At 42.1% G+C, this 12,513-nt stretch overlaps 1 protein-coding gene across 1 annotated transcript in view; it reads left to right on the top strand.

Moving 5' to 3' along the window:
- Positions 1-1,372: 1,372 nt before the first annotated feature.
- Positions 1,373-12,513, top strand: part of LOC126235630 (uncharacterized) — a 31,601-nt gene continuing 20,460 nt past the window's right edge. Inside the window, exon 1 of the mRNA XM_049944341.1 lies at positions 1,373-2,246. Coding sequence (XP_049800298.1) covers positions 1,373-2,246 — 874 coding nt within the window. The remainder of the gene's footprint in view (positions 2,247-12,513) is intronic.

The raw sequence follows: 12,513 nt of genomic DNA on the forward strand, positions 1-12,513 counted from the left end.
ATACTGATTGAATAACAACAGGGAGAGGCTACAACCCTGTCTCACTCCCTTCCCAACCATTGCTTCTCTTTCATGTCCCTCGACTCTTCTAACTGCCGTCTGGTTTCTGTACAAATTGTGAATAGCCTTTCGCTCCCTGTATTTTACCCCTGCCACCTTTAGAATTTGAAAGAGTATTCCAGTCAACATTTTCAAAAGCTTTTTCCAAGTCTACAAATGCTAGAAACGTAGGTTTGCCTTTCCTTAATCTTTCTTCTAAGATACGTCGTAGGGTCAGTATTGCCTCGCGTGTTCCAACATTTCTACGGAATCCAAACTGATCTTCCCCGAGGTCGGTTTCTATCAGTTTTTCCATTCGTCTGTAAAGAATTCGCCTTAGTATTTTGCAGCTGTGACTTATTAAACTGATAGTTCGGTAATTTTCACATCTGTCAACACCTGCTTTCTTTGGGATTGGAATTATTATATTCTTCTTGAAGTCTGAGGGTATTTCGCCTGTCTCATACATCTTGCTCACCAGATGGTAGAGTTTTGTAAGTACTGGCTCTCCCAAGGCTATCAGTAGTTCTAATGGAATGGTGTCTACTCTCGGGGCCATGTTTCGACTTAGGTCTTTCAGTGCTCTGTCAAACTCTTCACGCAGTATCATATCTCCCATTTCATCTTCATCAACATCCTCTTCCATTTCCATAATATTGTCTTCAAGTACATCACCCTTGTATAGACCCTCTATATACTCCTTCCACCTCTCTGCTTTGCCCAGTTTGCTCAGAACTGGGTTTCCATCTGAGCTCTTGATATTCATACAAGTGGTTCTCTTTCCTCCAAAGGTCTCTTTAATTTTCCTTTAGGCAGTATCTATCTTACCCCTAGTGAGATAAGCCTCTACATCCTTACATTTGTTCTCTAGCCATCCCTGCTTAGCCATTTTGCACTTCCTGTCGATCTCATTTTTGAGACGTTTGTATTGCTTTTTGCATGTTTCATTTATTGCGTTTTATATTTTCTCCTTTCATCAATTAAATTCAATATTTCTTCTGTTACCCAAGGATTTCTACTAGCCCTCGTCTTTTTACCTACTTGATCCTCTGCTGCCTTCACTACTTCATCCCTCAATGCTACCCATTCTTCTTCTACTATATTTCTTTCCCCCATTCCTGTCAATTGTTCTCTTATGCTCTCCCTGAAACTCTGTACAACCTCTGGTTCTTTCAGTTTATCCAGGTCCCATCTCCTTAAATTCCCACCTTTTTGCAGTTTCTTCAGTTTTCATCTACTTATTGTATAATCAACAGTAAAACTATTATGTGATAAGTAGCAAGTAAAGAAGTACGGGTTTAGAAATGAAAGTACTCGGTAGCAAGAACGAGTGATGGTTCTGCCGTGTCCCCAGGTGAGGCTGTCCGCCCTGGTGTTGAGTGGCACCATGCGCTCGGTACTGGTGCCCGCGCTGGCCGGCGCCCTCTGCAGTTCGGTGTCCGGCGTGGTGGCCGGCGTCTGTGCCCTGCTGAGGTCCTCCTCCCGCCTCCCGAGCGCCGTCTCCGCCATCGAGAGGGTCGACCAGCTGCTCGCCGTAGACCGCCCCCGCGCCTACTCCACCACCCGCACCTACTGCGTCCTCTCGCTCTCCGTGGTCCTGCTCTACCAGGCCGCTCTGGCCGTTTATAAGGGCCTCGTCGTCCACCAGTACGTCCTGTTCCCCTTCGTCGCGACCGTCACCATGCTGACACTACTGCAGTTCTTCACGCTGGTACTCACACTCCGCTACAGGTTTCACACTCTGAACCGGGAATTAGTCAAGTGTCTGGGTTACAGTGGTGACAGCTTGGAACTGCTAGACCAAATACACAACTGTGGCGGTACAAAGTGGCGTTCGGTGGACAATCACAGCCTGATAGACCACATCATCGTGGGCGACGACACACTGTGCGCACGGCTTCTGCAGCTTCAGGTTGTTTACAAGAGACTCACTCAGTTGGCCTCATCTGTCAATGACATGTACGCAGTACCGATTGTTGCTCTAGTGGTTCAGGACTTCGCGGTCATTACGGGACTGGTGTTCCACCTTCTGCTGGTCGCCTTTTCGGACAGGGAGTACGACGCAGTCGACACCACTATCGACCAGTCTTTCATGGTCCTGTCAGCTCTGAGACTCGTCTGCTTGGCCTCGGTGTGTCAGACGACATCGTCGGAGGCTGTGACAACCGTAGATGTGGCCGAGGAACTTCTTCTACTGAACATGGCAAGTGAGTTTATGCAGCACAAGATCATCGTGTTATAGAAATGATAAAGCGACACCAATTGTCAAACGGAGACGGTGTGTGTGGTGTGTGTACTGTAAGACCTTCAGTACACACACCATCAGATTATTTCACTTGTCGCTCTAACGAAGTAGGCGAGTGTCAGCAATATGTCTCGTGGTCTTATCGTGGCGTGTTTATCTTCTGCCGTTGGGTCAGATAATAGAAATGCCACTTGCACGCTTAGAGTAGTAGATTGACGGTGACCAACTTTAAACAGAACTTGATTAATTTTCACACACATTTATTAAAATAATAAAAAGCATAGACATTACGTAACTTGATTCTGGATGCTGTTTACAATTGACAATCTGAAGTTCCTTTGGTCGTGGTACGTTAATCTTATACTCACATATCTCTGATACTTGACAAAGTGTCTATTCATTTATCTTCATGTGTATGTACAGGAATATGGTAATCTTATTAGGCGCAGACTGAAACTTGACTGTAGACTGGTACAGACTAATGTAGACGGGTACAGACAGGTGCAGATAAATGCAGACTAATGCAGACTGACTAATCGGAGGTCTGTACACTCTTTATAATACCTCGCGCGTTCAGGTATCACTGCGCGAGTGTGATCAACGAGAAGAAAAGGTTCTACGTTAGCAGCAATCTCATTGGCTGCGTTACATATTAATACGCGGATCGGCGGAAGCAGAATTTGGTCCATCTCTAAGGCAGCACCATCTCGTAGTCCGGAGACGGACGAGCGCTGCGCCTGCGCTGTTGTGCTTACCGGGGCACGCTTTAGTGGGAAAGTTGTGTACGCTCTGACTACGCTGAACTATGTACACAACAGTGTGTAAGAGCACCATTTTAGAGAACCTTTACTGATTTTTCGTTCAGTACTGTGCTAGTGGTGCAAAACTCGAGTTGTGGCATGAAGCATTCCAACTATTTTACAAGTGTCTGCACTACCATCATGGGCTTCTCACAAGGGAACCTCCCCATCGCACCCCCCCTCAGATTTAGTCATAAGTTGGCGCAGTGGATAGGCCTTGAAAAAATGAACACAGGTGAATCGAGAAAATAGGAGGAAGTTGCGTGGAACTATGAAAACAATAAGCAAAATATACAAACTGAGTAGTCCATGTGCAAGATAGGCAACATCAAGGATAATCTGAGCTCAGGGGCGCCGTGGTCGCGTGGTTAGCGTGAGCAGCTGCGGAGTGAGAGGTCCTTGGTTCAAGTCTTTCCTCGAGTCAAAAGTTTACTTTTTTATTTTCACAAAGTTACGATCTGTCCGTTCGTTCATTGACGTCTCTGTTCACTGTAATAAGTTTAGTGTCTGTGTTTAGCGACCGCACCGCAAAACCGTGAGATTAGTAGACGAAAGGACGTGCCTCTCCAATGGGAACCGAAAACATTTGATCGCAAGGTCATAGGTCAACCGATTCCTCCACAGGAAAACACGTCTGATATATTCTATACGACACTGGTGACGGTATGTGCCTCGCATGACAGGAATACGTTGTCGACCCACCTAACTTGTACACTTGGCGAATGGCTAAAAAGATCCTTCTACCTTGCCCGATTTAGGTTTTCTTGTGGATGTGATAATCACTCCCAAAAAAGTGATGAAAACATAACAGTTTGTCACATAAAGTGCAACAAATGAATGCAACAGTCACACAGTCGCACAGTTTTCCCTGTGCTCTGTCAAAACATATGTTTTTAACGTTTTCAAATTTTTCCATTTAGGTGTAGCGTCCCCAAACTACGGCACAGTTGCCTCGCATCGGACGCACGGACGGACAGATAATAATTGTCTGAAAATAAAAAATTAAACTTTTCACTCGAGAGAAGACGTGAACCAAGGACCTCTCGTTCCGCAGCTGCTCACAGTAACCACTGGACCACGGCGCTCCTGAGCTGAGATTGTCCTTGATGTTGCCTGCCTTGCACATGGACTATTCAGTTTATATATTTTGCTTATTTTTTTCGTGGCTCCACACAACTTCTTCCTGTTTTCTCGATTGATCTGTGTTCAGTTTTTCAAGGCCTATCCACTGTGCCAACTTATGACTAAATCTGAGGGGGATGCGATGGGGAGGTTCCCTTGTCAGACAGGCTGACGTCGTCTCTTAACGGCCGCTAACACCAACTCAGATCAAGTGAGTGTTACGACCAAGGAGCCCACAGGACTCAAGGTGATATAATTCTATACATCTCACTTGCCGAAATAACGTTAACACACAATGGGGGTGTTTAGAAAAGAAACCTTTAATTGTGAAAAGGGTAAACAACTTACAGAAATGTTTGATACATCTCTGAATGTAGTATATCAAGATTTATTCCCGCCTACCACTGTTAGTTCCCGACATTCTCACTTGGTGGCATGTGTGAATGAATTATTACAACAGTCAACTTGGAGTCATAGGACGGTGCAGAGCGTGTGTAGCGCTGTTTATGATTTCATGAATAATCCGCTGCTACGATTCAGAGACAATACAGGACTAAATGTAGCAAGTCACCACCTCAAGGAAACATGTTAGTAACTGGTAAAACCGTTTCACCAAACCTGGCTGTGTATTACACAGCACACCAGATCAGGGTCTGCCAGCTGTTTCTGAAGCACCAACTGAACAAGTTCGACAGTCTTACTTTCGCAGTTCGGATAAGTCGATTAAACATGCCAGCTTAGAGTTGACTATACCTGGTTTTAAAGAGTGGAAGATATAACGGAATCGTCTGTCATTCAAGCCCTACAAACTGAAGATGCTGCAAACTTTAAGAGAAAGTGACAAAGTAAAATGGGCTGAGTTCTGTGTAGAAAAGTTTAAGAAATTGCAGACTGATGATGGTTTCCTTAATAAAATTGTGTTCAGTGACGAAAACACCATCCATACCTGCGGTAAAGTGAGTTGGCATAATGGTCGGATGTGGGGTGAGCGGAAATCACACGTCACGTAATCGAACATGTACGGTACTCGCTTTTTTTGCTGTAAGATGTAACAAGATTTAGGGTCCTTCTTTTACCGCGAGTCAACGATAAGTGACATATTGTACCTAGACATGCTTGAACATCATCTAATGCCCAGTTACGTTATGATATGGGCATAGAATTTATTTTCCAGCAATATGGCGCGCCACCACATTATCATCGTGAAGTTGTCTCCGTAGGAATGTGTCGACCTGGACTGAACGTGGTGGAACAATATCGTAGCCACCACGATCATCTGATTTAACCCCAATGGACGTCTGTGTATGGGGTTACATTAGAGATAGAGTGTTTGTTGCTCCGCTTCCGAAAAACGTCGACGAGTTGCGAAAACGGATAACAAAGGTAGTTGCCACCACGCATCGAAACTTGCTTTATACGATTTCCAGGAAACTGTCTACAGACGTAACTTGTGTCATTTTACAAAATAATGAACATTTACAAATAAAACATGAAGATATACACCATTCAGCTCTGTATAAAATATTTCTTTAAATTACTTACCCTTTCTACAGATAAAGGTTACTTTAGTGTACCTCATTTAAGAACACTCAGTTTTTGGTTTGACTTCGAGAGATTACTTCCAGCTTTACTGTAAGTAACATGTGATGGATGTCAGAACCACCTCGTATTCGCAGTGACATGGTACGTTTTGTTGGCGGATGGCGACCATCAATCAATCCCGCAAAGAACACTAATAATCTTGATTTTGAAGTTTTTTAAAGCCTTTTGAAGCCCCTGATGTACTTTAATCGAGGCACGAGGTCAAGATACTTGGTTTTTATAACTACAATAAGTAATGCCACACATTTGTTTCTGAAAGCAAGTTTGTTTAATGCAGGATTCCAGTAGATCACATTATTCCCCACTCTTTTGGCTACAAAATCCTATGTTTCAACGTAATCTCTGTTCAATGCGACGACATTTTATGCCACATTATTGGGAGGGACCGTGTGCCCACATGGTTCCACTCTGCTGGTCGATGTAGGAGCCAACGTCCTGTTGCTGCATCAGTAACCGCCACATGATTTACTTCCTGCTTCCTGCGTAGTGCATCTTTCATTGGGCCAAACAGATGGAAGTCAAAAGGTGACGAACCCAGCGGGCACACGCCTTTAAGTACCCCAGTTGGTAAACGAGTGTGTCAGCAGTACCAACAAGAGACTTCTAGCTGTGGAGCGACGTGTTTAATTGTGATCTGTGGATCACCTCGAATGAGTGTGTCCGCACAGTCCAACATTGCAGGAGTCACAGCGGTGTGCAGCCGACTGGTACGCGGGACATCGGACAGGCTTGCGTAACCTTGCTGCGGTGACGGCATATGTCTCGCCCAACGACTCACCGTGACTTTTTCCACTGATATGTCTCTGTAGACATTCTGCAAGCGCCTATGAATATCTTCGATGGTCTGGTTTTCCACTTAAAGAAACTCTATGCCAGCTCTCTACTTGGAACGCACCTCCTTCACACACGTCACTTTCAAGGCTGCGTGTGGGGTCGCCATCTACGGTACTTCATGAAACTGTAGGGGCTGAAGCGGGAATATTCCACGACGTATCACAACAAATTCCGGAGCTATTTGCTATAAATCATTTGTCTGCTGTGGTGCAACAACAGAATTATTGAGTTTGCAGTAGGGTTTAGCTTAATTATATTCATGAAGTTGAAGTTTTCCAGTAGGTAAGTGTTATTTATATCTTCTTAAAGAGTTAATTACCTACAGTTAAGATCACAAGTCCTAAACTTTTCATATTGGTTGGTTTTTAGAGGTTCTTTGTTTTGAAGATTTTGTTATTTAGAGCTAAACTTAAACGCTTCATTATTTGTCTTGTTGCTCAGTTCTTAAAGGAATCCTTACAATTTCACTGTCTAGGTTATTTATGGCCTTGCGAGTTTCTGTTTTGCATCGTTTACAATGTACCGTCACTCTTTTTTACTTATTCCTTAGCTGTAGAAGAGGCCATTCTGAGAATCCGGTCCCTGCGGGTCGAAACTGCATCATTATAAATTTTAGGTGTTCTTCCTTTTATGAAATGCTAAATTCGGTAGTGAGATGTTTCCCTTTTTTCCATTGATTCACTTGTGCTGGCTCTATTAAATATTCTCAAGAATCAATAAAAAGACTGTTTAGTTTTGTGGCCTAGGCGCTTACCGCTCATCCTGGGTCCTCGCTCCTCTCCAGAAATAACTTGGTGAAAGGTCTGCCGTAACCGTGACACCAACAGCCTGCAAAAATCTTAACGTCACAATTCAGGAACGTCAGCGGGCGGTACACTTGTATTCGTGAGCCACAGGACGGTTTGTGATTTGCTATAATCATCCATTCCACAAAGGTCGCAGGGAGCGGCACGTCTGTAGATTGCAGGACGCGACAGATGTCCGTCCATCGGGTGGCTGAAAAATGTCGAGAAGTCCGGTAAAATTTTAAAGGAAGACAGTCAGGGTCCGCAGACGTGTTGGCCGCCCATTTACCAATGGAATCTGTCACCTCCTCTTCCGAAATTTCTTCCAGCAAAGACGCCGCCATTGCCGGGGTTCCGTAAATCGTCTGAGAAACCATCCCCGGATCTACGATATTTCCGAACCGGGGTACAAACTTGGTGGTGGCGCCACCACCTCCCCATCGAGGTTTTGATATAGCACGTAAAAAATTTTAAATAAATTCATTTTTCACAAATATGTTCATTTTGTAGCGCACATCTTTCTCAAGAGTTTGATGTATTCTTCTGCCACACGTCACCGTATTTCGCTCTGTGGCGTTCAAACGTGTATAGTTTGCGAGGGGAGCGATCAAACCTTTATTCAGGACAGTGGAAATTAAAATGTCCTGTCGTACTTCTCATGCTCCCAGACGGCCTGTTTGACATCCTAACCCCCATCCTTAAAAAAAAAAAAAAAAAAAAAAAATGTTAATACGGGTGGGATTATTTGTGGCCGTGAAAAGGACAACTCCTCAGAAAATTTGTAGTCTTTATTGCCTCATCTAATTACTCTCTCTTTTGTGTGACAAAAAATTAAATATAGGAAACATAAAAGCAGTAAAGGCAAAAAGATGACAGGCAAGACAGTACACATTTCTTCAACCCTTATCCCAGCACTTTTCTCTCTAATCTTGCGACAGCTTTACACGGCGGGCTTTCCTTTCCGCAAAAGAATGTATTACGTCACTAAAGTTCGTCAGACCTTTTGCTACGTGAATAATCAAACGTCTAATACTCAGAAAGCTGTTAATACGAATAGTACCCAAGACTGGCGTGGTTTCTCGATTTCATTAAGTACAATTTGTCACTGTCTGTTAGATAAAACGACGTAGGCCTTTCTCAAATCGCAGCAGCTGTAACGCACCCCTAATAAGTGAGAATCTTTTGTCACAAATGGTCATTTTTATCTACTTCATTTACATCAATATCACGACGGAATGTTATTCACAAAGCAAAAAGTTTTATGTTAGAAAATAGTTTTAAATTTCATACACATGCTCCAGCTTCTCAACCATGAGATCGAAAAGCAGAAGTAGTATGAAATTTTTATATAAATTTGGAATCGTCATATTCTTCCATATAACTTGTCTGATGTTCCCGTTTCTTCTTCTCCCTCTTTCTAACAAACGGTCTTGTCATCACTAATTCTGTAACTATTCCTGCCATTGTCGAAACGTATTCTCTGGTTAACTTCACTAACACTGACAGAACCACCAGTTCAGTTATCTCGCCTTTATTCTCCGGTTAGGTGTTATTAAGTGTTCTATGCAAAGAAGGGAAAGCAGAAAATTGGAAGGAGTATATAGAGGGTCTATACAAGGGCGATGTACTTAAGGAAAATATTATGGAAATGGAAGAAGATGTAGATGAAGATGAAATGGGAGATATGATACTGCGTGAAGAGTTTGATAGAGCACTGAAAGACCTGAGTCGAAACAAGGCCCCGGGAGTAGACAACATTCCATTAGAACTACTGACAGTCTTGGGAGAGCCAGTGCTGACAAAACTCTACCATCTGGTGAGCAAGATGTATGAGACAGGCGAAATACCCTCAGACTTCAAGAAGAATATAATAATTCCAATCCTAAAGAAAGCAGGTATTGACAGATGTGAAAATTACCGAACTATCAGTTTAATAAGCCACAGCTGCAAAATACTAACGCGAGTCTTTACAGACGAATGGAAAAACTGGTAGAAGCCGACCTCGGGGAAGATCAGTTTGGATTCCGTAGAAATGTTGGAACACGCGAGGCAATACTTACCCTACGACTTATCTTAGAAAACAGATTAACGATAGGCAAACCTACGTTTCTAGCATTTGTAGACTTAGTGAAAGCTTTTGACAATGTTGACTGGAATACTCTCTTTCAAATTCTGAATGTGGCAGGGGTAAAATACAGGGAGCGAAAGGCTATTTACAATATGTACAGAAACTAGATGGCAGTTATAAGAGTCGAGGGACATGAAAGGGAAGCAGTGGTTGCGGAGGGAGTGACACAGGGTTGTAGCCTATCCCCGATGTTATTCAATCTGTATATTGAGCAAGCAATGAAGGAAACTAAACAAAAATTCGGAATAGGAATTAAAATCCATGGAGAAGAAATAAAAACTTTGAGGTTCGCTGATGACATTGTAATTCTGTCAGAGACAGTAAAGGACTTGGAAGAGCAGTTGAACGGAATGGATAGTGTATTGAAAGGAGGATATAAGACGAACGTCAACAAAAGCAAAACGAGCAAAAAGGAATGTAGTGGAGTTAGGTGATGCTGAGGGAATTAGATTAGGAAATGAGACGCTTAAAATAGTGAAGGAGTTTTGCTATTTGGCGAGCCAAATAACTGATGATGGTCGAAGTAGAGAGGATATAAAATGTAGACTGGCAATGGCAAGGAAAGCGTTTCTGAAGAAGAGAAATTTGTTAACATTGAGTGTAGATTTTAGTGTCAGGAAGTCATTTCTGAAAGCATTTGTATGGAGCGTAGCCATGTATGGAAGTGAAACATGGACGATAAATAGTTTGGACAAGAAGAGAATAGAAGCTTTCGAAATGTGGTGCTACAGAATAATGCTGAAGATTAGATGGGTAGATCACATAACTAATGAGGAGGTATTGAATAGGATTGGGGAGAAGAGGAGGTTGTGGCACAACTTGACTAGAAGAAGGGATCGGTTGGTAGGACATGTTCTGAGGCATCAAGGGATCACCAATTTAGTACTGGAGGGCAGCGTGGAGGGTAAAAATCGTACAGGGGGACCAAGAGATGAATACACTAAGAAAATTCAAAAGGATGTAGGTTGCAGTAGGTACTGGGAGATGAAGAAACTTGCACACGATAGAGTAGCATGGAGAGCTGCATCAATCAGTTTCGGGACTGAAGACCACAACAACAACAACAACGCGTTTTCCGCGTTATTCCCAGATTAGAATTAAGCGGCTACTAATCAGGGACTGTACAACTGGCGCTTTGTGGTGTAGTGATCTGGCAAAATTTTTCTGTCAAAATGTCGTTTTTTTAGACACACCGAGAAGATAATATGTAATCTTTCTCACATGTTATACATGCTAGTCGTTTATATCCACTCTGTAGTCTAAATCTATGGATTTTGCTAATAATTATAACAACGCTTATCACTCGCACACCCAATCAACCACATAAACAAACAGCGATTGGCATTTACCCATTCAGGTTTACTGAGCTCAGCTCGTAAAGCGTCGTCCTCTTTTGTCTGCGGGAAAGTATGTTATTTCTAGAAGTGACCGAGATTCTCCTGGCAGAGCCATCACGTACTACGCACCCACTCAAAAATCAACTTATGATTCTTTCGTATATCAACTTGGAATGTGTACAAAAATGTTCAAAAATCAACAGTGATGCGTTTCAAAATCACATGAACAATCGATATTCAGTGGAATATTTCTTGAATGGTAGAAATATGCTGAAGTTAAGCCACTGTTTAAGAAGGGAGATAAAGGAGTAGCATCAAATTTCCGTCCAATTTCACTTTTGCCAGCATTCTCAAAAATTTTGGAACAAGTCATGTACAATCGGCTTCATAACTTTCTTATTTCAAATAACATACCGTCAAAGCCACAGTTCGAATTTCTAAAGGGTTCTGAAATTGAGAAGGCTATCTACACTTACAGTGAAAATGTGCTTAATTCATTAGATAAAAAATTGCATCAACTGGTAAATTTTGTGATCTGTCATTTGACTGTTTATATCACAATATCCTTTTAAGTAAATTGGAATATTATAGAGTAACAGGAAATGCTGCAAAATGGTTCAAATCTTATATCTCTGGCAGGAAACAAAGAGGGTTATTAGGAAAGAGACATGTATCAGGCTATCAGGCATCATCCAACTGGGAACTAATTACATGTGGGGTCCCACAAGGTTCCATTTTAGGGCCCTTACTTTTTCTTGCATATATCAATGACCTATCATCAGTAACATTACCAGAAGCCAAGTTCGTTTTGTTTGCTGATGATACAAACATTGCAATAAGTATCAAATCAAGTGTAGTGTTAGAAAGGTCAGCTAATAAAATATTTGTGGACATTAATCACTGGTTCCCAGCCAATTCTTTGTCACTAAACTTTGAAAAAACACACTACATGCAGTTCAGAACTTGTAAGTGGTGTCCCACGAGTATATGCCTGACATACGATGACAAGGAGATAGAAGAAGTGGACAGTGTTAAATTCTTGGGATTACAGCTTGATAATAAATTCAACTGGGAGGAGCACACCACAGAACTGCTGAAGCGTCTTAAAAATCTCTATCTGCAATGCGAATTGTGTCAGACACAGGGGATATAAAAATGAAAAAGCTGGCATACTATGCTTACTTTCATTCCATAATGTCATATGGGATTATTTTTGTGGGGCAATTCATCAAGCGAAGCTAAAGTTTTCCGGGCACAAAAACGTGCAGGAAGAGTTATATGTGTTGTGAACTCAAGAACATCCTGCAGAAGCCTGTTTAGGGAAGTAGGGATACTAACTACTGCTTCCCAATATATTTATTCCTTAATGAAATTTGTCATTAAAAATATATCTCTTTTTCAAACCAACAGCTCAATTCATGAAATCAATAGTAGAAATAAGAATAATCTTCACAAGGATTTAAAGTCACTTAGTCTTGTTCAAATAGGTGTGCATTATTCAGGAACACACATTTTCAATAACTTACCAGCAGCCATAAAAAGCTTAAAAACCAATGAAATTCAGGTAAGAGAAGCCTAAAGGATTTATTGGTGGCCAATTCCTTCTACTCCATTGAGGAAT

Source organism: Schistocerca nitens, chromosome 2 (genome assembly GCF_023898315.1).
Source record: "Schistocerca nitens isolate TAMUIC-IGC-003100 chromosome 2, iqSchNite1.1, whole genome shotgun sequence".
Classification (NCBI taxonomy): Eukaryota; Metazoa; Arthropoda; class Insecta; order Orthoptera; family Acrididae; genus Schistocerca; species Schistocerca nitens.